The 26,746-nt window shown below is 42.5% G+C and overlaps 1 protein-coding gene across 47 annotated transcripts in view; it reads left to right on the top strand.

Annotated features, from left to right (window-relative positions):
* The window catches only part of PARD3 (par-3 family cell polarity regulator), a 614,608-nt gene extending 596,136 nt beyond the window's left edge, over positions 1-18,472 (top strand). For all 47 annotated transcript variants that reach the window (XM_023631920.2, XM_023631918.2, XM_023631922.2 and 44 more), the window contains 3 exons: positions 341-461; positions 9,984-10,111; positions 16,465-18,472. In XM_023631920.2, the coding sequence (XP_023487688.1) occupies positions 341-461; positions 9,984-10,111; positions 16,465-16,861 (646 nt within the window). In that variant the 3' untranslated portion in view covers positions 16,862-18,472. The remainder of the gene's footprint in view (positions 1-340; positions 462-9,983; positions 10,112-16,464) is intronic.
* Positions 18,473-26,746: the final 8,274 nt, after the last annotated feature.

Below are 26,746 nucleotides of genomic sequence, written 5' to 3' on the forward strand. Positions count from 1 at the left end.
ACCCTGGCTTTCTGACTCTTAATGCAATGTCCTTTCCCCAAAATTTTGCTGCCAACACCTTGCCAGATTACAGAAAGGAAATGAAGCTTTTAAAGAACTGTGTATAAAAGAAATGTCTAAAAATACTGCTCACCGTCTTAAATATCTGTCTGAAATAACTTTAGTAATCTTAATCATAAGAACAAAGTGAAAACATATTTTAAATGTGCAGATATTGTTTTAAAAATTAACTTCCTCTTAAACAGCATCGTTTCACAGCAAGCAGCCTTTTTTCCTAGCAACTGCAATTCACAGATTGTATTTCTGAAGGACGTTCATTGTTGCCCCTTTCCTCTTTTAGCAACAGATCAACTCCTAGCAACCATGATCGGATACAGCGTCTACGGCAAGAATTTCAGCAAGCAAAGCAGGATGAAGACGTAGAAGATCGCAGACGCACCTATAGCTTTGAACAACCCTGGGTGAGTGTCTGGTTCTTCTGCAATGAGCAGTCCCACAATTTCCCTGCGGGAAAAGCCACTAAGCCGTGACCTCAGTCCTTTATGAAATGAGACAAGATGGAGCCACATTCCCTTGACCTTTAACATACTGACCTTTCCTTCATTTCCATCTGGGTTTCATCATTGCTAATTTCATTTTATATCTTGTTGTACCATCTGTCCATTGCGTAATAGATTTCCTTTGCCTTGTGACAAGACATAGCAAAAGCATTCTTGCTCTCAACCATGCATTTTTTTTAGAGTTAGTAAATATTTTTGTATATACATTTTTCTCAGAATCGGAGCCAGAATAAATTTGTTCAACACGTCTGTCATGTATCTACTGTACACAAAGTGCAGTGTTTAGTAATTCTTGATTCTTTATTTTCCCCCATCCCCTTTGTGTGTTTGTTGAATCCCTCCATTGATCTGCCTATGTCCCTGTTTGAGTCCATCCTCCACGTAGCCACCTCAGTGAACTTTCTGAAGTAAAACTTTGAGTGGCTTCTCAATGCCCACAGATGAAGTCCGGATACCACAGTGTGGCATGCTAAGCCCACCCAATGCAGCCCCAGACTTGTGCTCTGACCTTGTGCTTTGCCCTGAAGATGATGGCACTTCTGGGAATGGGAGGCATTGGAGTGGATTTGGGAATTTGAGACGATGGGAATTTTGAAGAACTCTTTGGAAATTTGAGAGAGAGTCAATTAGGAATGAATAAATAGGCTCCTTGAGGTAGGAAAATCTAGCTGAGGTATACCAATCAACATGGTAATGTGACCATAGCCAACAATGCTTAGAGGACTAGGAACAGAAAAAACAGTTTTTTAGATTAATTCTGTGATAGGGCCATGGTAGAAAGTCAAAGAAGGCACTCTGCAGTCCTAGGAGGATACTGGTGACACATCACCCACTCTGGGAAGGGTGGTAAGTACAGCTCAAGGAAGAATGTCCCTGTTTGCCTGGAGGATGCAAGAAGGGTTAGCAGTTTAGGGGTTATAAAGCCTGGGAGGTTGTGGTCAAAACAATACAGTTTTTGGAGTCTGGGATCTTGGAGGTGGCACAGTGCTGGATGATGTTGAGGTCTAAGGCGTGCCATCCATGCATGTGAGTTACTCAAGTAGAGGTGATTAGGGTTCAAAAAGTTCATGAGTTCAGTTCAAAGTGTCGGGGATATAATTACACTAAATTTTTGGGATAGTAGGGGCAGAGGGAGAATGGTGTCAGGAAAGGCTTGACATGAAAAAATGATCCTGTTTTATTTGGGGAAGGGTAAACTTCCCAACTGACGTAGAACTGGGAGGTTGGTTATGTTGTAGGGGAGGAGAGCGCAGGGTGGGAATGAAGTAGGAGCCTTCAGTGCTAGATTGGAAGTTTGAAGAAGGATGGTATCGGGACAGAAGTGGCCCACTAGCCAGCTCACCTGGCTCTCCATGCCTCAGTTCTCTTATTTGTAAATCAGAAGCATTAGAGGAGATGTAGTAGGGTCAGTTATTAAATGCTTTATTAAAATGAAAATTTAAGAGGAAGCTGAGTGTGTAAGCTAAAGCAGATGTAAGGCGAGCTCCTCAGGTTGAACACACAGTTGACTGCTCCTGTAGGGCAGAGCTCCAGGTGTGGTCCACAGGCCAGCACCGTCCTGTCACCTGGGAGCTTGTTATAAGTGCATGTTCTTGGGCCCTGCCTCAGACCTACTAGATCTGAACCTCTATGGCCGGCGCCTGGGAATCTGTATTTTAACAAGCCTTCCTAGTCATTCTGAAACACATCCAACTTTGAGAAGCACTGCTCAAGAGTTTAGATCATCCCTGAAGTCCTTTTTCGTCCTAAAATGCAACACCCGCAACATATTCTACACAAAGCCAGAAACTATAAAGGCCTTTGATCTTGGGATTTAGTGATCAAATTGGAGTTGGTGGAAGCTTACTTTTGTGAGTGAAAGGAGAAGGACAAATGGGAGAAGCAGTTCTAATGGAAGGGCTTTATCTTAGTTCGGGTGGGGAAGACGGGGCCTTGGTACAGGCAGTTGGCAATAGACTAGCATCCAGGAGTAAACACTCCTCATGAAATCAATCCTAGCCTGAGTCTGACTCTGGGACTTAGCACGCAGGTTCAGCAGATTTAATATCTAGGAACATCTGTAATTGTCCTCTGCAACAATATTACTATTAACGGTATTTTTAATAACGTATTTAATTTTTCTAGATGATTAAGTAAATTGAGTCATTCCCATGTAGCAACATGACAGAAGTATGTTAATCTACTTAATACTGTTTGGCACAATTGACTCTATCTATTCCCACTAGATTTCTTAAGGAAGGATTCTTTTGTGATGTGCGGTAAACATCCTTAACTATGTGTATTTGCACAAAGGGATTGAAAGGAGGAATGAGTACAGTGACAGCCTGAAGGAGGAAACAGCAACCACTCACACACACAGAGTTCAACCTGCAAAACCCCACGTCTCTCACTCTCCAGGCCGCACCATGGGGAGCAGCGTCATGCCATTTGAATTTACCAGGAATGTGGATTTCAAACTAGCATGCTCCCAACATGTATTCTTTAATTAATTATTTAATGCATCGGATTTATTGAGTGCTTACTACGTTCTAGTCGTGTTTGGTGCTGGAGAACAAAGATGGGAAAGAAAGAATGCCCTTAAAGGTCTGCACTGATACAAAGGAAAGGAGTACTTTGCACAGCTTCTGACAGGGGTCTGCGTGGAGTATTAAGCACGGCGGAGCTGTGCCCTGATCGACTGTGGGTGGTCAGGAAAGGCTTGAAAGAACATCTCTTTGAAGTTGGAATATATTTTAAATATATAACTTTGGGAAACAGAGAAACATATCTTTGGGCACTAAGATTGAGTGGATTTATTTCTGGTTGGTGACATTGTATCCACATGCAAGATTTCCAAGTTTATTTGAGGGTAAACGAGCATTTCCTGCTTCTTAGTTCTAGATGTTTTTTACTAGGAGATGTGGAAATGATTTGATATCCATTTGGGTTTCTTTATAAGATTTTTTTTTTTAATGGGAGTGGTGAAAATGTTGGCATACGTTTCTATGTTATCTACTTAATGTGAACAATCATGTTAGGAAAAATGTTTGAGAAAATCTTATATATTTAGAAACTCAACTACTGAAGGTCATAAGCCAAATTATTGTGTATCAAAATGCCGTAGCAACTTTAGACAGACAAGTTGGCTTGTATTATCATTTCCTGTAATGACTGAGCAGTGAATTATTTGGATGACAGGCTGATTTCCTCAGGGATGGAATAATTTCCTAAATGGTGGGTGAGAAGTTGACCTTTTCTTTGCTTTTTATTTTATTTTTTTAATTTTCAAACAATTGGGATCTTGCAGTGTACTCTCCATTCTGCCGATCATGTAAATGAACTCACTGACTGTAATTCTACTTGGTGTATTAATTTTCATACCAATTGTCATTGTTGCCTTAAGAAGAGCTGCTCAGTTGTTCAAAATGTAGTGTGGTCTATGGTTTTTATTATCTGTTTTACAAAATGAACTCTGAGTATCTTGGAATCTTTTTTTCTTTTCCCGTATGTGTTCTGACCTTGAAAGGTCACTGTGTTTGGAAAGGATAAGACCATGATCTCACCCACTGGGATGGTTTGTAATCATTTTAGTTTTAAGGAACCACAAACTCATCTTCAAGCTGTGTGTACAGCTTCGACCATATTAGTTGAAACTGTCGTGCTTGTTAGAAATGCCCACACACAAAGTGCCACCAGATGTATCGTATAGAAAAATATCCAAGCCAGTTACTTTCCGTGCAGCGAGATGCCGCAGAAAATTCATCCAAGTAGCCCTTTTCGGTTCATCCATTTCCAAAATGTTCTCTCTAAACTCCAGCAGTATGGAATGCACCTGTTCCTGCGCTTTTGTTCAAAATAATGTTTGGGCCTAAGGGAGCTGATTTGTGGCACAAAAGGTCTTTAGATGAGCAGAGGCCCAGAAAATTTCCTTGGCTCTGTAATTGAAGTGAATTCTCTCCCAAGTTGAGTAAGAGAAGAAGAAGAAGAAAAAAATAGCAAGTTCTTCTCCACGTAGGGCCGGGTGCAACATAAATAAAGCAGCACGTAGCTTTAAATCTTTCTTAGGATAATGGAACAATAGCTGAGGTGTGAGGGTTGTTATCACGGAGCTCGGATATGGACGGGACTTAGTGTTGCTTTTAAAAGAATTAAATTGCAGGCTGCAGACGTAAGTACAGTATGCTGTTAAAACTTTGCAGGTACCTGAGTGTTGCCCACAAGGAGACCTGCTGGCTGAGACGATTGATAGATGGGATAATGGGGCCTTTAATAGCTATATTGCTAAATCCTTTCCAGCCCGGGTTGGTAGTGACTGAAAGTAGTTTAGTCCTTCAGATAGAAATTGATCCTCTGTGATGTGAGTATCTTCTTCTCCCCCAGCTTTCTTCCTAGCTGTCTTTGAACAAATAGAAAAAATCTGTCCTTTTCTCCATTTTCCTGTCTTGGACTCTTTAATGATTCCTCTTACCCTTTTAGAGTTTTCCTGCTTTAATTGGCGAGCCGAGCTGCACAGCCACCCTGCACTCCTAGATTGCCTTCCCTGTACCTGGGGAATTTGAGAAAATGTTGGATTTGTTTTTATCTTTTTTTTTTTTTTAAAGATTGGCACCTGAGCTAACAACCATTGCCAATCTTCTTTTTTTTTCCTTCTTTTTCTTCTCCTCAAAGCCCCCCAGTACATATTGTGTATTCTAGTTGTGAGTGCCTCTGGTTGTGCTATGTGGGACACCATCTCAGCGTGGCCTGATGAGCAGTGTGCAAGTCTGCACCCAGGATCACAACCGGTGAAACCCTGGTCCGCTGAAGCAGAGTGTGAGCCTTAACCACTCGGCCGCGGGGCTGGCGCCTATCTTTCTTAAGACTTCAGAGGTGTCTGCTGTCATTCCCTCATACCTTGACTCAACAAATGCCTTCTTAGTCCACAGTCTTGCAGTAGTGTCACTCTAAGTCAAACTGGTAGAAATCACCCCCTTGGAAACTGACCTGGACAGAGCCGTTCTTGCAGCAAAGTGGGACATTTTATTTATGGCAAAGGGCTCTGCACTGCTGCAGAGGAGACACCCTATTCTTACAGTGCCGCACCTCGCCCTCCTGCCAAAGCCTGCGTGCCCCCTGGCCCGTCCACCCACAGAGGCCCGGGGTGCTGGAGACTTGAGAGGCTGCCTTCAGGTGCCGGTAGCCCCTGACCCTGGAGGGCTGGCTTCTTTTGTAGAGCTACCCCTTTATTTTCAATGTCCCTGCTGCTTAAGATGGGGGAAAAATAGATCCAACGCTGGTTGGGAAAGACGAGATGAAGACAGTAGTGTGTTAAGACTAAAACATGTATTTATAAAAACTTTATAAGAGAAATTGTTATGCTCTGCAGACTTTTCAGCCATTACTCACATCATTAGTAGCAATTAAGCTTTTCAACATTCAAAACCCACAAGAGTTCCATCGATAGTTGTATAAACATAGCTTGTGATACGATAGAGGTGAAGGCTGAGAAGGCAGAATAGATAAGCAAAAGTTAAGTTTGTTTTGATTAAAAGTTGTAAATAAGTCTACTATAGAAAATAATTACCAATATTAGCCATGGCCACTTTTAAACAGAGTAAACAATTTATACTCTTCACGTGATTTAATGGCATGAAAATTATTTCTCCCCTTTACCAAATCTTTAAATTACTGTTTTTATCAGAATAGAGAATTCAGACCAGGATTATAGCATATTTGAATTGCTAAAATAAGGATTTTAAATCTCAAAGGGATAGCATTGTTCTTTCTGTTTTTGTCGCAGTCATCATCATCATTCTCATCATCTTCATCGTTCCATCCAAAGTGCACAAACCTTTTGCATTTTATTATTGTTTTCCAAACATGCCCTTGGACTCATTTGAAAATTTTTATTATTCATAATTTAAGTAGAAAATCTGCCTGAAATGATCATTTATGAGAATATTACATATATGTGTATATATATTTTAATATATACAAGTATACACACGCTTACATGCTACTCTTCCCATCTATATGAAGAAAAATTAGACTTAAAATTATTGAATATTTTATGTAAATAGTAATAAAACAGTAATGAATTTCATTTCATAAGTGACACACATTTATATTAAGCTCTAAAAGTCTTACAATTTTACCCAATTCTAATTAGTGCTGAAGCTTCGTACAGTGTATATTTATTTTTGTTCTTTCTTTAGTCTATTAACTATTAACAGCTTGGGGTTTGTATTTTTGTTTTTTTATTATCTATTTTTATTTTTGAAAAGTAAATGATTTTATTTAATTGAGAGAAATGCTTAATGACTTAATTTAGTGAGACACTATATGGAAGATATTTTTAATATTTTGTTTTATACTAGTAAGTGATATCAACATTGTATGGCTTTCCCAAGTTTTATGTAATTTTTTGTATAGTGTAAATAGTATCTCTTTGTAATCATGAATAACGACCAGAACTTTGCAGCTCATTTGCAAGAGCATAATTTTCACTTGTGGTTTTAAATACAAGCCACGAAGAGATTCACACACTGTGGGCTCCAGTGTGTTGTGTAATAGATAATCACATATTTATTTCTCTCTCACAACCTCTATTATTGTTATGGCCTTGACAACCTAGGCTATTTTTTTACTTAAAAGGTCATTGCATGTCACCAATTTCATCACAAACAAGGCCAAGGTTGTTTGTAATTTTCACTCTTAAAACAGAACTATTGCCTGTTATCTGGTGAATCTCCAGAATTACTACAATTATGTTTCACCTGTGTGTTTTCCTACATAGCTCTTACCCTGTTGTTGTGGTTGTTGATGGTGTTTTATTTGAAAACATGCACTTCTTTCTGCAGTTACAAATGATCTCCTCCTTCCTTTCTTTCTTTATTTTTGTAATTTAGGACCTCAGATACATTATTTTATTTCTGCCATAGGGATAGAATCCACGCTATTTAAAAGTCAAGACTGTCAATTGTAACACTGTTCCCACAATTTACATTTTTATGAGATCTTCATTGAAATCAGGAATCAGGTTATTTTTGATTCAGGCCAAGTATAAAACTTGCTAGGATAAACTTCTTTAGTCTTTGCTCTGGGCTGATGATGTGCGCAATCCTCCTTGAAATCCGTGGCCCAGTAAAGTTTCCTCTTAAGGATGATTCTTTTTAATAATCCCCCCCCCCCTTTGCTAGCTCTACAAAAGATGAATGAAGTAAAATATTAATGGTAAGGCTGAGGTTTCTATTCCATTTTGGTGAGCATAACATTATGAAATAGGTCAGTTTGCTGATACCAAACTCGTTCCCTCATTTTAAGTTTTCAGACCCCATCTGATGATAATTTCGTTATTGGAACTCATCAAGATCCAGCTAGATGCTTGCTGCTGGTAAGGTTTGAGGTGAAGTGTCAGGAAACACACAGTGGAGGAAACAAAAGCCCTTCGACTTCGTTTTTCCTCTGTCGGAATCAAATTTTCAGGCCTCTGGGAGAAACTACTTAAAAATACACCTGAAATTTCTACAAGACCTTGCATTTTCTTTTCACAGCTCCACAAGCAGTGTGTCATAGAACAGCATGAGCTTAAAAAGCTGGTTACTAGATCCTGCTGCAGAATGCCAGATCTTTCAAGACTGCTTGACATGCGTGGATAGCTGGTGCTGAGAGGAGAGGAGAGGAAGATGTGGTTCTTTTTGAGGGCGTACAGGAAATCGTGTAGGATTTTCTAGCTTGCTTTGCCTGTCTAGTGGCTTCTCGCAATTTTCCCAGGGCCCACCATGAACGACAGAACAGCTCGGTTTTCTTTTCAGCCGGCCTCCTCGAGCATAATGGAGAAAATGTCTGTTTCCTGTAATGGAGCTGGTGAACAATTGGTTGGTGCTTTGTTTGCATAAGCAGAACTCACCCAGTGAAGTGTTTGCCTTGCTGAAGGCACCACTGATGTGTTATGTGAACGGTGTTGTGGAGCAGGTCTCTGAACACACATTCGTTCCAATGAGTGTGGTTATAAACATCCGCTAGTAGAGACTGGGGTATCGTAAAGCTTAATCTCCTCGCGCATTATTTTTGTATCGGGATATTTTTAATATGCTCACTGACTATGCCCATATGCTTTGAAATTTTTGTCCTGTATATTGCCTTGTTATTGCTTACCAACAAATGAGATAATGCTGGCCAGGCAGAAAAAGAACAATAGATGATGCTTTCTTTCTGTTCACACAAAAGGCAACCACAGGAGCCACCCTTTAAGTAAAAAGCCCACATGTGATCTTACAACTCTCCAAATGAGGGCTAAGACTCTGTTATTTTAGAAAATTATTATTGAGTCAAAGTCTGCCATTGGCTTTCACCTCTAAAAGAAAATCAATAACTTGTTTTTAGCAGACATTCTTTGCTCAGAATATGCCTATTGCACAATGTTGCGTAACACAAAGGGGACTAGAGGTTAGCAAATACCAAAGAGGCTTACTTAGTGCATGCCGCCGACACTGTGATAAACCGTTGTTGGGTGTTTTGTAAAGTGGGAGGCATCGTTGTCTGTTTTGAACAGGTCTAGGAGGTAAGCTGGAAACCATCAGTGAGAAGCTGAAGTATCCACAGGGGCTGGCTCTGCCCAGCGCAGTGTACACATCCAGTGTCTGATTTTGGTGAGAGGCAGCTGTCAGCAGATGACCTGCTGACCAGGATATTTAAGCCAGAAGGATTGGAAATTTCTCTATAGGATATAATTCACCTAGGTAAAAATGCCATTTCCTCGTAACTAAGGCAAAATGTATTCTAACCAATTCAAGTAGCTATTAGCTTTCAGGTTTATTCTTTTGGTAAGCATTTCTGTTCCCGTTTGGCTGCCATCATGGATTGGAGGAGACCTGTACATGGCTAACCGTGCCTGGTTTCAGCTAATCTTGGTCAAAATTTAACTGTCATCCTTTAGTAAAGGAGGAATCAGCTATATTGTATCCTACTGCTAGACTAAAATATATACCTACCAAAAAGATTCACCAGCATGGCCAACTTGCAAGCGTGCACCCATGGCCTTTCCCACTTTTGTGAATTATTGTAACAAAACTTTTCTATTTATTTATGTATTTAGCATTGACGTCTTCTAGTTTTCTGAGCAGCCTGACTCCTCCCTATATTTTCCGTAGTTACAACGGATGTAAACTGGTATGTAAGGTCAGTATTTACCAAACCTCGTTAAGAAGACTGGAAAAGTTGACATCTCAATTTTAAGACGTTCTAAAACCATGATCAAAATTTCAGGTGATTATTTGGGGCTCACAAGAGCAATTAGCTGCCTTTTTTCCTCTAAGAAACTTGAAAGTATTGCCCTTGATTTTTTGAAAAATTCACAGAATTGGCAAAATGTTTCTGGTCAGTCTCTAAGAATGAAAATTAAGTCAGCCAGTTATGTGCTGTATGTAACTCCTTTCTCGTTCACATGTGGCATTTTCTCTGCAGCCCAGCTCCAGGCCGGCGGCGCAGAGCGGCAGGCACTCGGTGTCCGTGGAGGTCCAGATGCAGCGCCAGCGGCAGGAGGAGCGCGAGAGCTTCCAGCAGGCCCAGCGCCAGTACAGCTCTCTGCCCCGGTACGCCGACCCTTGCTCAGCGTTCTTCCCAGTCCTTTAGGAAATCCCCCTTCCAAAATGGCCCTGGCTTCTCCAGCTTACACACGGTAGTCATAGAGCAACTGCAAATGGACGGTGGGAGTTGTTGCTTAGCTTCGAGGCGTCTTACTGTATGGCAAGAGATTGGGAAGAAAGGTTTTTCAGGAGATGCCAACAATTTGACCCAAAAGCTCCCTAACCGAAAGCAAAGTAACATGACTTATGAGTACTGGGCTTAGGGGTCAGACCTGAGTTCTGGCATTGGTTCTGCTCCTTTCCATTTGGCCACGGACAAGACAGTTTCCTCTTCTGAAGAAAGGCGAAATAACTCTCATTTTGCTTCTCTCAAAGGTAACTAGAGTAAATACTTTGTAAACCTAGAGGTCTGTAGAAAGATAGAGGGTGAATGCTCCACGCCCTGCACTTTGATGGGATCCGTGGTCCCAAACGCCCTCTCTCCTGTCCTCCATCTCTGCTTGTGCTCAGCGCTGAAGCTCAGAGCAGCTAGGGCTGCCCACCTCATTAGCTGATGGCCAAGCCAGAGGGTTTATCTGCGGAGCTCCCCGCAGGAGGCGCTTCTGCTGGGAGCTTCTCTGCCAAGAGCCTGGAAAGTGCTCAGGTGACTGAGCCCTAATACACTGAAATAATAGTCATTTCCCATTCAAGTATTTCCTCTATGCATGTAAAGAATAAAAGTATTTAAAAACATTCAGCTTTCCAAACTTCCCCAAACCAGTCACTCCTATAATCACAATTCTTGTAGGCATTTGTTGACAAACACCAGGTGGCAAAAACATTTTGGGTGGAAAAAAATCCACTTACCATGGTTAAGTAGACTCTTTTCAATTTGAGCAAAACAATTTTGAGGTTGGGAGCAAATACTTATCTGTGTAAACTTGACTGGTCCATATAAAAGTGATCTAGATTCCATTTTTAATAAGGACATTTAAATGCTAAATGGTCACTATAATAACCATGAGAGACTTTCCCACCTTGACACGAGTCAGCCCAGTGAATAAAAATCTGTACCAGGATGGTACTGTCGATTATGGTAACTCATTCACTTGGTTGTTCTTTTCAGTCCATAAAGCTGGATCTCCTTTGAGGACTAACCTCTTTTTCTTTTAAGTAGGAGCATAGCGCTTATTTAGCCCATTCCAGGTAAGAGTTGTTGAAGTTTAGGCCTGGACGGGACCTTGAGATAATCTCGTTGTGCAAGGAAACAGCTCAGAGAAATTAAGTAACTTCCCCCAAGGTCACACAAGCTAGTACATAATTCTGCCAGAATTCAGATCTGAACCTGCCCGTGTGCTACACCATTGTTTTATAAGGCTCATGGCTACTGAGGGCTTTTGTTCCCAAGTCTGGAATGTTAACAAACGCAGGTGTAAAGTTCCCTCGTGCCCCACTGCCCTTAGCTTTTGGAAGAAGGCCACGGTATGAATCAATCCAATGCATCAAATGCTGAACGCCTTAAGAATTTTACATAAAGGTTCTTCTGTGTAAAATCCCTTCCCCCAGCCTGTTTGGCTTACTTTCCGTTGGGAAGATGAGTGTGATAATGTGAATGAATTGACACAGCTGGCGTGGCCATGCCACCACAACCACACGGGTGACCCATAGCACATCATGGCCTAAGTGAATGGCATTGTCTGTGCAGGGGCTGTGGTCTTGTTTTATCGGCAAGTTGTTTGGCTTCATATATTTTAGTTGTCTTTGAGTGTACTTAGAAGAAATGAAGGAGAAGTATCACCAAGTGTATATGAGAAGAGGAGTGAGTTGGGCAGTGTGGAGGGCAAAGGAAGGGAAGTGGAGAGACGGTGGCGGGAGAGCCTGGAAGGACAGGGGACCTGGCGGGAGAAGGGACTCTAGAGCTCCAATCATCAGGAGGAGGACCAGGAAAGATGTGGGTACTTCCAGTGACTTCTGCTCACAGTCCACAGTCGCTCAGTATTCCACACTACTCCTTTTACCCTCGCTTTCCTCTCCTCCTGCCCACCTCTCCTCCTTGCTCCCCTTCCTTCTGCCCCTCCCTTCTGCAGCACCTGGTGGAAGTATCCATGTGCGTGGAGAAGGGAGCTGCTGCCGCTGCTGCCATTTAGCATTTCCCTAAATAACTAAGACTTTCCTTCTAGGATAATTGTAGCTCCCTTATTATTAGTCATTGTATTCTGTGTAGACATGAGAAAAGCAGAAATCCCGAAATGAGAGCATTGTGTAAGTTCAGGCAAGAGGGGCTGGCAGGCGTCTCCGTCACAGTCTCTTCTTTTAGAGGATAGTTTCTCATTGCAAATCTTCGCATCTGTGAGGAAGATTTAGAAGAGCACCCCCTGCCCCAGCCTTGATTCCTTTCAGAGCAGCCCGCTCAACCCCAGGCTGTGTGCAGAAATCTGGAGTAAGGTAAAGGGCCGAGAGAGCTCGCAGCAGCCCACCGCGTGCTTGAGTCAGGTCCAAGTTTCTGACACGGGATGTTCTTCAAAGATACTGACTTCTGCTTTTTGGATGTTGACAGTTAGCAGAGTTTTGTCTAAACAAGTTGGTATGGCATTTGATACCAGAAAGATTTCACGCACAGGAGAAGCTCACTGGCAAAGTGGAGCAGAAGTGAAACAAATGGTCGGGACTTGGTGTCAGCCGCACGAGATAAGGTGGTTTGAATTAGAGGGATGTGTGTGAGCCTGGGCCGTGTGAATTCTTGCTGTAATTAAGGAAACCTGTAGAATTCAAGCTACATTTTGAAAATTCAGTAAGAAACACTCGCCAGGTGGTAACACTAGTTCAGGAGGAAAGGGGAACTGAGTGGCCCCACTCTCAGTTCTCAATCAGTCTAGGGTTTCTTCTTTTCTTTTTTTATTCCTAAATTAGTTTTCTTTTTTACTTTCTTTTTTTAAATCCTTTTTAAATTCCTAGATTAGTTCCTTAGTATCCAAAAGGCAACTCTAAAATTGGGTAGAAGTATGTTCGGTCATAGTCACTGATAGAAAACTTATTTAAGATCCTTTACTAAGTTTTTTTCTTTTCCTGCCCTCTCACCATTTGCTCTTCATCTCTTCCTGTCCCTTGGCTTCACGTCTGTTGGTGTCTGCCTCCTTTGCTTGGTACGTCTCACTTCCTCGCCGTGTCTCTGCACCCCGACGTGGTCTCCCCGCCAGGCCCATTTGTTATGTTTCTAGGCTGCTTATCAACCTGTCAGCCTTGGTCTTTATATTTTTCTTCTGCCTTCTGTGTCCTCCTCACTTCGTGACTAAATGGCTTTCCTCGGGTGCTGGGGCTTTGGTGTAAGCCCTCTGCGTGATGACAGTCTTCTGGCCGCATCAGAGACAGTGCGGTTGTGGAGATAGTTATTGCCAAACCAGGCTGTGTGCTTGGAGTGGATGCGGAAATCTCTGGCGGTCTCCTTCCAGGACTGAGCACACGTGCGTGTTGGTTATAATGAAATGCAGTGGAAGGAGGTGGATGTTTTGTTGCTGCTCTTATTGTCTGTGGCCTTCGAGCAATCATGGGACGGTTGAAAACTTCCTTCTAGTCTCTGAGGAAGTGTTTGTGGAGCTGCCTTCGCTTGGTGAGGGTTTAGTTAGTCTTTGGTGCCTTTCTTGGCTCCTTGATCTCTACCTAAACCTTCTGATGAAAGAAGGAGAGCTGATGTTTTGAGGTGTTTTTCCCCCTTGGTCAGAAAGATGCTCCCCCAAACCCAGAGTCTAAGTCACTTTGCCTTCAGACCACTCCTTCAACACCCACTGGTCAACTATTTATTCCATGCCACACTTTTCCAAGCACTTTACATGTGTTATTTATTTCTCCCCATAACGCTATGAGGTTAGATATCATGCTTGTTTCACAGATGATGCAACTTGGGCCCAGAGAACATAACCCTCCCAGGTCACACAGCTTGCAAGCAGCAGACTCAGAATTTGAATCTGTGTCTATTTGATGCTAAGCCACTCTCCCACTGTGCCCAGTCCTGAGGTGACTAGTTTTCTAGTGCAGGAAAGTTGTCCTATTGTCCACTGCTTCCTCATGTTTCTTTACAATCTGCTCATTTCTTGTCTTCTCCTTAATTAAGAGCTTATTGATACCACTAGCTTCCCTACCAAGAAGGCATCTATGTGTCTGTGTGTACGTGTGTATATGTGTATGCATCTATGTGTGTGTACTTTCGCCACGTATCTTACTTCAAACCTCAGGGAAGTCTGCTTCCTTCTCTCTAGGCTGCTTAATTTAAAGAAAATTTTAGCTATGAAAAGTTCTTTCTCCTACCTTATCATAATTTCCATCCCTAACAAACCTTTAGTGAATTCTCAATGTGGTTTTTTTGAAGAAGATTAGCCCTGAGCTAACATCTGCCGCCAATCCTCCTCTTTTTGCTGAGGAAGACTGGCCCTGAGCTAACATCCGTGCCCATCTTTCTCTACTTTATATGTGGGTCACCTGCCACAGCGTGGCTTGGCAAGCAGTGCCATGTCCGCACCTGGATCCAAACTGGCGAACCCCGGGCTGCCAAAGCGGAACGTGCGCACTTAACCACTGTGCCACCGAGCCGGCCCCTCAATGTGTTTTAATATAAAAAGACTCTGTCTTCCTGGGATGATTCAAAATTCAACTTATGGTGCCTATCTGCCATAGGGCGAAGCCTCAGGCTTTATCGAGTTGAGGAGTGAGGGTGGAGAGGGTCGGCGGATCCCAGTAGGCAAAGGATGAGAAAGGTGACATTTCTGCAGCCTATTTCTGGTTATCTTTAAATTGATAACTAACCCATTAAGGAATCCTGCTCTTGTTGCTGTGATGTTAGTAACAAGTTCGTTGTTGTAATTAACATTTCCTGATTAATGTCAAATCCCTGGTTTCATGCTGGCACTTTCCATCATTCATGTCTCTGGGCAGATTAATTTATGACTTTTTAAGTGAAGATAATCAGTGCTTTAGGCAAATAAACTATTCCATTAAATATAAGAATTCCAATAAATATAAGGGCTGCTTGTACCAATGGCCTGATTCCCCTTAAAGGAGAACCAGATAGACGTACTGTGGACTGCTCAATTAATCGCAGTCATAGGCAGAGACGGTGCCGGGCGGTAACTCATTTTCCTTGTTGAAGACATCCCTGACTACATTTTAGCCTATATGGGAAATGGGCAGATTTCATCCCAAACCATATTGATGGCACTTCTGAATGTTCCAAAATGCAAATTGCTTCATTTCGGTCGGAGACCCAATAGATGCATAGATCTCGTTCTCCCTCTACAGGAGTCTTTTCGAACATTCTGTCATGTTGAGTGCATTGATGTGAAAAGCTGAGCAATGCATACTGTCACTAAATGATTTTCTTACTGATAAATGGAGCAATATGTTTTGTTTTATTACTCAATTCTCTCTCTCTTTCTTCCATTTTCAAGGCAAAAAATTAGGGCATGTTTTCCTTTCTGGTGCAAAATTGTTTTACTTTATCATAGCCAATCTTATTGTAAATTCATGAAAGCATTTAGAGACTTGATAGTAAATTAAAGATATTTCAAAATAATAATGTTTCCTGAAAATGATGTGCAACTTTACTGCAGAAGTAATAAGAATTTGGAATTTCTTTATGACTCTGATTTATTTTCCTATCCTGAGATGACCAAAAGTGCATGAAGCAGGTCATCCTGGGCATTGGGGAGGGGACAGTACTGGAAAACAGTGCTTGCCCCACAGACTTCCAGCTTCTACAGTCTTGAGGAGCGTGTATTCTGAGGGATGTCAGTTGCTGACATGTACAGCTCGAAACAGGGGCTTTTGGGACTGCCTGTTGCATTTTTAATCAGAAAGGAGTGTAGACTTAAATCTTTCATAACTGAACTCATACTGTAATCCATTACATGTACTTTCTATTAGCTAGCATCTCTGGAATGATGGTGGCAGCTGTGTAAAATATTTGTTTTGCTTGTTTAGAATTGAATTGTAACATTGTAAAGCGAGCATTATTGCTGGGGTAGATGCTGCCAAATCTCTAATACTCCTATCCAGCATCTTGCCAATGTGTCTAAATTGCAGGAGACATTGTCACCCTAAGCAGAACAATTGGTACCTATCCAGACACAGAGGAGGACCCTATTTCTGAATAGCCACTGAATCTATTAGTTCCCTCTCCTGTTTAGCTATTGTTGACTTGTCTGAGATTGTGAGCTGGCTGAGGACAGTCATGTTTTAATCCCCCAGCCCCTATCGCAGTGCCTGGAACAGAGTTGTGTTTGTTGAAATATTGAAATGCGTTTTCCACCTCACCCTCACGCCTTCCCTCCTTCCCTCCCTCTCTCCCCTTCTCCCAACCCTCACACTAACCTTCGGGCTTTGCTTTCCAGACAAAGCAGGAAGAACGCCAGCTCTGTCTCCCAGGATTCTTGGGAGCAGAGCTACTCCCCGGGAGAAGGCTTCCAGAGCGCCAAGGAGAACCCCCGGTACTCCAGCTACCAGGGCTCCAGAAACGGCTACCTGGGCGGGCATGGCTTCAATGCCAGGGTGATGCTGGAGACCCAGGAGCTCCTTCGCCAGGAGCAGAGGCGGAAAGAGCAACAGATGAAGAAGCAGCCCCCTCCCCCCGAGGGGCTCACCAACTATGACTCATATAAGAAAGTCCAGGACCCCAATTACGCCCCTGCCAAGGGGCCCTTCCGGCAGGATGTGCCCCCCTCCCCTTCTCAGGTCGCCAGGCTGAACAGACTCCAGACCCCTGAGAAAGGCAGGCCTTTCTACTCCTGAGCAGGAGAGGAGTGGATGCTTCATGTCAGGCAATAAAGGACATTTTCCTATGAAGACTTGTATTTGGGGAGTTTTTTTAAAACCTCGATGGTACTATGGAATATTTCTGATGTTGGTATCAGTGCCTTTAAGCAGTATGGGCAAAGAAATGGAAGGCCTTAATGTCTTTGCTGCCATGTCTCAAGTGTCTATTTCGTGGAAGGATTTCCCAACATCTGACAATCATCTTTTTGAGGCATTCATATGCTCTGCATCTCTCTGGAGTACCAGGAATCTTGGCCCAACTCATGAGATGTCGTGGCTTTGTGTTTCAGCCCCTACAACTGTGGTGACAAATTACCTTGAAGTTGAGGGGGACGTTGATCCCTCTTTTTTCTCTTTAAGTTTCCTTAGATGTGAGGCGACGTCTCCGTCTCTGGTGGATGAAAGTGGTGAGGTACACCAGAAACGGAGGCTTTACGGTACTTCACAGCGCAGTCGTTAGAGTACTTTATAATCATATGGTTTCCCTTTTCCATCTCGGCTCATTGTAACAGGAAACTTCTTTCATCCTATTAGAGAAGCTAAGCCATATTCCAACACTGTCTGCTTATCATGGGGGTCCTTTTGTAACTGCCTTATACCTCAGCATTACCAGGAAATTGATCGTTCCAGTCTGTGTTCATACCTATGCTTGTTTAGTCATGTTCTTAACATGTGTCTTGAGTCACCACAGCTCTGTGTAGGGAACGTGGGAGATGAGAGTGACCCTGGAGGGGGAGGGACTGGGCCTGCCTGCAGCCCAGTGTGTATCGTGATGTGGGAGGTGGTAGCTACGAAAGGAATTCTCCCAGGATGAGCTTCTGGCCCAGTACATCCCAGTAATTATTTTAATTAGTTTTTGTTTGACAGGTTGGCAGGAAGGGCACAGATAAATCAGACAGTCGTTTGGGGATTCTAAAAACTCATCTGCTTTCTACAGTTTTTAAAGTTGGTTCGAACAGACATCCACGTGTTGTCCCTCTGCCTGGTGATGCCATCCATGCTACTGAATAATTCTGTCATGAAATAGAAAAGACAAATAAGGGAAAAGCCATTACACATCGAACAGAGAACAACTTCGTGTCCCAAAACGGTGTAACAAGATTGCTCTCATGTCAATATTTTAATGTACGTGTGGGTCACAAGAACCTCGGTTGCTCCCGGGTTTCCATCTGTTGGTCTGAACATCATGTATCGTAAACCATGGCTGCATTGCTAAAGTGCCTGCAAATCCTGACGTGAAAAAAGCTTGAGATGAAAGCTCAGCATACCATGTATTAACAAAAAAGAAAAGAAAAAAAAAGACATGTACTGATATGCCTATTTTTTTTTACTGGCACATTGTATTTTCGTGTCCACTTGTTTCTAGGAAATATGTGAAGTGTCCATACACATACCTGTGTCTCTTTTGCATTTCTGTGTAACAGTTCTATTTGTTCATAATATGAGGTGATGTTTAAATGGTGTTGCCAATGTAAGTACGGTGACCCTGGATGACAGTGGCTGTTCCCCACAGCCTTCCCTGAGCTGTGAGAAACAGCTTTCCCTGTATATATGAGACTTCTAATAAAAGGCATATTTCTTCCTGTTTCTTTGTGGTGTCTGTAGTATTCTTGTGGAAACTCTCCTAGGTGGGGTTTTTAAAAAGCGTATTAGCAGATGTGATTTTTTTTCATATTTAGAGAAAGTCAAAAGCTTCCTCATATCTTTGTACAAACGCGGAAATGGGTGATTGATTGCTTATTTGAACACCTGATGAGAGAGGATACAGGAAAGAGAGAAAGACCTTCTTAATGAGTCCACTGGAACGTCCAGGCCACCGAAAGAAGCCTGGGGAATTCTGAATTGAAGGAGCCAATATGCTGGAACTAAATAAAAGAAGAATTTTTTTTTAGAAAAAGCTACATAACATTTCCATCACTGCCCTTTGCTCCCTTTCGATCATTTCTGCAAGCCAGATCTTTTGATTGAGTCCTAGGCTTGCGTCTTGTGAGTCCAGAGAAAGGTCCAAATTTTAGTCCACTTCCTTTACTAACCCAGTTCTTATTTCCCAAATTACAAAATAAGGCTTTGCTATTTCTCTTAGATGGACACTCATTAATATTTGTGCAGTGCCTTGAAGGCATAAAGGGCAATAAATCCCTAGGTAAGTTTTGTGCGCAGATCTAGATGTGGTCCCCACGCAAAGGGCAAGCTTTGCAAAGACCTGTTGAAAATGCCCTCCGTCTGGAGCGCCCTAGCATCACTTGGTTGTCATAGCGGCCCTCATCCTGTCATTCAATCCAAATTCTATCACCTCAGGATTAGTAACGAGAGTTGTATACAAGCCAAGGAACTAACATATCTTTGGTTCTTATATGCATGCAGCTGTGGGAAAGTAGAAAAGGGAAGATGGACAGATTTGTTAATTTTGTCACTGACTGGAAGCCCTGTTGCAAATGCCAAAACTCGCAGGTTATTTATCTCAACTGACAGTGAGAAGTAGAGCAGGAGAGGTGATATTGGATGTTATGGGGACCCAGATCACAAAGGGACTTATAGATTAAAACTGACAACTTGAGCTGCACTGAGAAGAGAAGTAGGAATAGGTATGGGCCAATATACAAGAAAGAATATGCTGTATGTAGCAATCTTGTCTAAATGAACTGACCTCTGGCTCCAGAACACTTCTCAAGGACTCACGAGATCACTGGAAGAGCCTGTCCGCAGGAAGAGCCAGGCTGGGCATGGTCAGCGCCAGCACTGTGCTCTGCCCTGCCCCCTAAAGGAGAAGTCCCCAGTCACAGAAGGAGGCAGGCACCAACCCCAAGGCCCACACTCAAATGACGATGGAGGTGGAATGACTCAACTGTCCCTCAGAAAAGACAGTCCCGCTGTTAACATTATCACCACTCTTAGTCCATTAAGACTATACATAGTTTTATATTATAAATATTTATATGTAAATATAAATTATGAAAGTACTATTATATAATGTATCTATTTGATCTGTAATGTGAGCTCCACCACCCCTCGCCTCTCCCTGTGGTTGGTGAGACCAAAGACAGCCCAGAGGTCAAATCATCCCATGATTGACAGGACTGTCCCACCAGCAGGATGGAGAGTGGGACATGGGCTTCTCAGGTTTTCTCCCAAGAAAGTCAAATACTGTCTATCAAATCAGAGGCAGTAGACCAAATGAATCTGCTGTTTCTTGGAGTGGGGGCAGTTGGTTTTATTGCAAACCCTTTTTGAAAAAGGGCAGAAGGTAAGCCGACAGAGCTGACTACTTTGTCAGCAGTGTGCTTTTCATCGTCTGCCAAAATGAGTCTGAAAACGAGGACAGAGGTAAGAAGAGACGAGGAGTCACAAGCCTTCTCTGTCCACATCATTGCTTGCGGTTTACCCAAAAATGGCAGCCACCTTCCGACTGCTCCCCTTCCTCCAAAAGTTTTCATTGGAAAGTACACGTTTGCATATTACATATAACAGGTATATATAGGACATGCAAAATGCGTATGTAAATCTATATTTGATTATTTTAACGCGTTCCTTATTTCATCCTATGAGTCCTTAAAACATAGTTTTTGCCCCTGGTCAAAGATGACGCAGATAGTAATTTGTTTCTGGCTTTGTTTGCTCATCACAGAAGAGCAAGTCACTAAGGTTCGACTAGCTCCCTCTCAGTATATTTCATTATGGACGTCCTCCTTGGTAGCATAGTGTGCCGTAAATTTAAATGTCTATTTAACAGGCTTTTTTTTTTTTTTTCCTTAACAAAGATTCCTCTGACGATGACATGTCAGGTAAGGAGATAATCTTCCTTTCTTACTTCAGAGACAGGATATCATCTTAATAAGGCAGCTAATAAGAACATTCTCAGGTCAGAAAGTGAGAGTGATGGAGATGCTGTAATGGAAAACCACCTTCTGCTCTGAGCGATGATTAGATCACAAACCAGGTGGAATTAAATTGACTTTTTTTTAATGTGTGGAGGATGAGGGTTGTAATTTTGAGCATAAGCTTTTTTTTTTTTTGAAACAAGTAACTGATATTTTACTTTAGATCTCATGGGAACAAGGGGAGATTGTCCTTGCACCCCACACAGAAGGAGCTTATTTTCCCATTAGATGGTTCTTCTCTCCAAAATTCATCGTCTTCCAGCCAGCGTTCATCTCCCCTCTTCCTTTTCCCTCAGCTCTCAGATCCCCTTCAGCAAAGTAAAAATCTATAGGTGTCCTTATGTCCATAAACTTAGTTTCTTTAGATTAAGCCCTATGGGAGGGAAGGTCATTGTCAAAGGATTTCATTGTGGGTCCTATAAGATCAAGCATCCTTTGCTAAAAAGGATAATCCCCTTTCCTCACAGGTTTTTCTTTCCTTTCTGAGTTCAGATTTAAATGATCAGTTTTTATTTACTCATTTTTAATTTATTAAAACAAGTGATATGTGCATGACCCTGTCATTCCCCAGATGGGTCTATTTCATACTGGATACAGGAGAAAAATGCAAGAATCAAGAGGCCTCCCACGGGGAGACTGAGCAACCACTCATCTCCCATCCTTAGCACTTATTCACTCACAGGATCAATTACATGTGTGAAAAACACACTTTTCTGAATTGCTCAGCTAACTGCTGAGTCACCTCACGCTGTTGTTGGCTTAGAAAAGTCATTTGGAGTTTGTTCCCAGACACTGCGATGTCTCACCATGATCTGATTCTCCTCCTAGGGTGTCACCAGCCTCGTGGATCCACTGCTGGAAGCTGGTGCTGGTGGCGGAGACTTCCCCTGTCTCTGAAGGCAAGTTTGCTGCTTGCTAGAAGGCTCCTTCTGAAGCTGAAGTTTGGCTTCCATGTGGGATTTTATGATGCAAATATTTTAAGTACAGCTTTGAAGATTTTGCCATTAAAAACAGTCTCACATGGCTCAGGGCCCAGCCGACTGCAAACGACAGGGGAAGAGTACCATATACTGCTGGCAAGTGACAGGAAGGAAAACAACACAAATTTCTAGCCCCATCATGACCTTGGCTAATGATCTGGTTTCAGGGTTCAGTTCATAGCTGGGATTCTTTTATTCAGCTCTGGTTGTCGGTGGCAACATACTGATCACAGCTGTTTATGTTGGGATGAAATGGTTGAAAACTTTAGCCTGACAACCCCGAGATGGGTCAGATTAGGGCTTGCCAATGAATGCGGGGTGGAGTATTCCGGAATAATGCAAGCCTTTGAACTTGTCTTGTGAAACCTCAAAGTCAATTTGTCCTGCACATGCCCTGACTTGTAACTCCATTTCCAAACTTTCTTTAATTTGAACTGCTGGGCTTGACTCTCATCTGAGCCCAAGGAGCTCCTCCTCTGGTCCAAGCCACCCAAGCATTTCCACAAAATCCGAACCTGCAACCGGAGAGTGCAGGCTGCCCAGGCTCCCATTTTTCTTGATTTATTCACGTAGCCCTTTACAATTTGCACACATTCTCATCTTTTCTTTTTGAGTCTCCAAACCCAGTGAAGCAGGTTAGAGAAATGATAGTCCAATTTTACACGTGAGGAAACCGAGACCCCCCAGACTTCGTGACTTGGCCACTTAGTGAGCTGCTCAGTCAGAACACAAAACCCATTGTCCTAACTGCACCTACCTCTGTGGTATCAAGGTTTTATCAAAAGAAAATTTTTTAGTTTTTAACAATTTAAAATTCCTTACTTGATTCCTTCCTTGATTCCTTACTTGATGGTAATTTATTGGGAAAAGAAACACAATACAATGTATAGTTATGAAATTAGTAATGCCTTGAAAATAAATTTTATTAATCACAATAATATTTACCTACACTTGAAAATTACATATGTATATTACATATTGTATATACATTATATGAATATAATAGTTTAGTTGCACTTTAGGCCCAGTGTGTTCTAAATTTAAATGCATATTGAAATAGACAAAACCAGGTTTCCATGTGGCTTTGCAGACCTCCCCGGGTCCCTTGTTGGTAACCACTACTCCATACTTTGCATCTTTTGCTTCACTATTTAAACCTCTTAGACCAGAAGACGTTCACTTCTAAGCCAGGTTTTAATGTTGAGAAAAGACAGTTATATGAGACTGAAGACAGTGAAATTAAAAAATAATAAAATGAGTAAGAGCTGCAACATGAGGAAAGTCGGGTGCTATAGAACAGAGTGGCCGCAACAAAAAGCCAATCCTAGCAGTCGGATTTCTAAAACAGATGCAAAAGAGCCCCTAAATGCTAACACAAAATAGGAAAGATCACTGGGAGAGGGTGAAACAATGACAATTTGCATTAAATCATCAGCTGTTTTCAGCACGGACGGGAAAATCCTGTTACAAAACGTTGTAAGACATTTGCAGCGGGTTTCAAGCTGGACATGCATTAAAAACGTTAAGCTTTTCACATTGGGAATAAAAATGTAAATCATTTTCAGTGAGGATTTTTTTTTACGTATCATTTTTCTTTTCCTGTTATTTTATTTTTGGTAAGGAGACGACGTAGTAATAACCAAGGGGAAATGATCCATTTACAGAGTTGGAGAGATAAAATTTATCTTCAAGGAGATAGAATATTAATTATGCATAGAAAGAAACTTTTAGCTCTGAGACATTCCCAATGAAAGGAGTGGGTTGTTACACTCAAGATCCTAATCAAATGCAGGTACATTATCTCAGAGAGAAACTTTGGCAGTTACTGAGCATGCTTCAGAGCAGGGAGCAGTTTGGGCAGCTCACTAGGACCAGCCTCTCCTGAGAAGCTCTCTGGTTTGCTCGCTGCTTCTCCATGCAGATTGTGTCCATCCTCCGCTTGCAGGGGCGCAACGACTCCTTGTTCCTTTAAATGGACTGCAGGATTGTGAGGCAGGAGCCGGTAGCTGATGCTCCGGGCCTCTCTCCTCTGATTCCGCACCCCTAGAGAGGAGACTAGACAGCCACAGACTCAGCGTCTGGAAGAACTGGCTGGCCTAAGGAAACGAGTTTCCAGTAACTGATCCAGCTGAATGAAGCACTTCCCTTGGCTCCAGCTCTCTTTCCCATAAGCCAGGAAATGTTCTCTCCATTCATTAGGGGATGGCTCATCAGGGACTTCTAATCTCTGATTGGTTACTTCATCTACTATGCTAGTATCTTCTGCTGCCTGTCTTAAGTCCTTTTAGGTGTTCCCTTTGGATTAATTGAAAATCACGGATATCCTGTTTGTGTGATTTGTTCAAGGTAATTGTAAGGCCATGAAGAGGCCAATATTGATTTTTTAAAGAAGACACCACTTTATATGGCCTGAAATGTACAATGTAGAATGTGGAGTCAGTTTAAGAAAAATCATTATCATATTCCTTCATCCATTTATTCATTTGTGGCTCCTACTCTATGCCAAGTGCGGTACTAGATGCTGAGAACACACCCGTGACTAATGCAGTCTTGTTCTAATGGGGACTTCCTATATAAGTCAGAGGGTGAACCTGGCATGAAGAAAGTACAGCAGGATCAGGGGATAGAAAATGAAAAAGAGCAGGGGCTACTATTTCAAGCAAGAGATTATTATGATAATGATCAAAGCTGGATAAGGAGAAAAGTAAGGGCAAGAGGCAGGGAAGAACACAAAACAATGATGGCCAATGGAATGGGGTCAAAGAATGGTTGGAGTTGGGGATTGGAGGTGTCACTGAGTGGATGCTTTACGTAGAGGGCATGTTGATAGGTGTGACCATGGAGAGGGTGTTTGACATGAGACGGAAGACAAGATCGGTGGAGGTGAGGCAGGCAAGGAACAGAGAGACCAGTATGTTAGAAGGATCTTCTTCCCATGGGTATTGAAATTAACAACAACAACAAATATGGTTGTAAGATAGTAATTCATGTGCTAAAATCTTCACAGAATAAAGATCTATAGAAGTCTGTACCAAAGAGTGAAATAACACATATTATAACTAATTAACAGCTTCAAACGAGTTGCAGCGGAGTAGGGAGAAGGAAGGAATAATGACCAGGAAGTGTCAGTAAGGAGTGGGGGAGACACCTCTCCCATTTCCAGGCCCAGAATATTCACTATGTGAGTGAAAAACAGCCCTCCATGAAGGCTGCGGGTATCAATTAGAGCAAGAAGCAGTGCAGGTGGACAGAGCCCCTCAGGGATGTCAGGACACATAGCAAGGGTGACCTGGAGACCTTGGGCTTCTTCTGAGGTCTGAAGTAAAAGGGATGCAGAGCAAGATAAGTTCTGTAGTCTCTGAGGGGGAGGTTCTAACCATTTCCTACTTCTCAGATGCTGGGGACGAGTCTTCCAAGGAGTATCATGGGTCCTCTTTGACTAGGGATGGGCTGCTATAACTTCCTGCATCCCAGCAGCCAAAATTCCCAAACCCACTTTGTGCCATGTGTGTCTGTGTCTTCACAATAGACATATTCATTCATTCATTCATTCATCCATGGGCTAATGTATACCAGCCAATGTGCTGTCACTGTACATTTAATGGTGAACTAAAGAGATATTGATGTTCTCACAAAAATTAGAGTCCAAAGGCAGAAGCAAACATGAATTAAATAAACACAGTAATAGATGTAGTCTGTTAGATGATGACAAGGGCTCTCAAAATAAAGTTGCTGTGAGAGAATCAGAAGAGGAGGGGACATAATTAAAATGAGGCGTAGTGAAAGGTTGTGAGGGGTGACGTGTAAGCTGAGACTTGATGGATTCTGAAAACCTAACGAGAATTTGACAATATGTCAAGAACCTGGAAACTTCATGCCCTATGACATTGAGGCTTTGTTTTCTAGACTCTAGAATGAAACAACCCAAAAGGTGGACAGAGATTTATGCCCAAAGCAGTTTAAAAAAATTTTGTTTATAAAAAAATTAGACCTAAACATGAAAAATAAGAGAATGGCTAAGTAAATTATGGTATAAGATGTAGTTGTATGTTATCAGTCACTAAAGTTAGTGTTTATGGACAGTGTCAAGATGGCAGCATAGGTGGACTCTGAACCTGTCTGGGAGGAGTCCCACAGACACAACAAGTTTATAACTGTTCTTGGCACAATTACCCTTGAGAGAAAACTGAAAACTGGATAAAAAGAACCCCCACAACAAGGGACAGTGCTCACTGAGGTGGAAAAGGCATAAATTACTTTCTGGAGAGAAAAAGACACCTTCCAGCTGTGGCACCTCATGGCCAGCCAGGAGCAATCTTAAGGTACAAAGCCTTCCCTGGAGAAGTGGGGGATCTGAGTGGGGGACCATTGCAACAAGAAGCAGCTTTTGGACTCAGTACCACAGAAATAAGGGTCATAATACTAGGCTTTGCTGGGTATTAACTACAATGGGAACACCCCCTGGAAAGTTATTAGCCATAAGGGGGAAAAAACGCTGCTCTTACAGGGCCCACACACAAATTCACCTGTTTCAGAAAGCAAACTAAAATCACCAGAAAGAAAGGTGCACAATCCTTTGGTGAAAAGAGACTCACCTGATAGGCTCTGGGTGCATATTGCTGAGAGGTGAGACCCGCCCCCCCCCCACCAGGGACTGAGACACTGGCAGCAGCCATTATTGTGACCTAGTACAGGTGTGCTGACACAGATGCTGGCTGACGCCATTGGAGTTCTTCACCTGGCTGGTTAGCCTAGGGGTCTGCCACACCCACTAGAGTGCAAATTTAATCCAGCTCAGCCAGGGCAGGAAGCCAACCCTAGGGATGGGCCACACTCAACAGGAAGACCTCGGGTAACTTGTGGGCTTGCATAGGCGGGGTGCTTGTAATTTCTGTAGCCAGGCAAATAGTCTGCCTCTGTAGGGCAGGGCATGCATGAGGGGAGCGCCTGCATTAGTGGAATGTGTGGGGCCTCTGCAGTGGGGTAACTGGGTCCACTTCAGT

This window comes from Equus caballus, chromosome 29 (assembly GCF_041296265.1).
Source record: "Equus caballus isolate H_3958 breed thoroughbred chromosome 29, TB-T2T, whole genome shotgun sequence".
Lineage (NCBI taxonomy): Eukaryota > Metazoa > Chordata > Mammalia > Perissodactyla > Equidae > Equus > Equus caballus.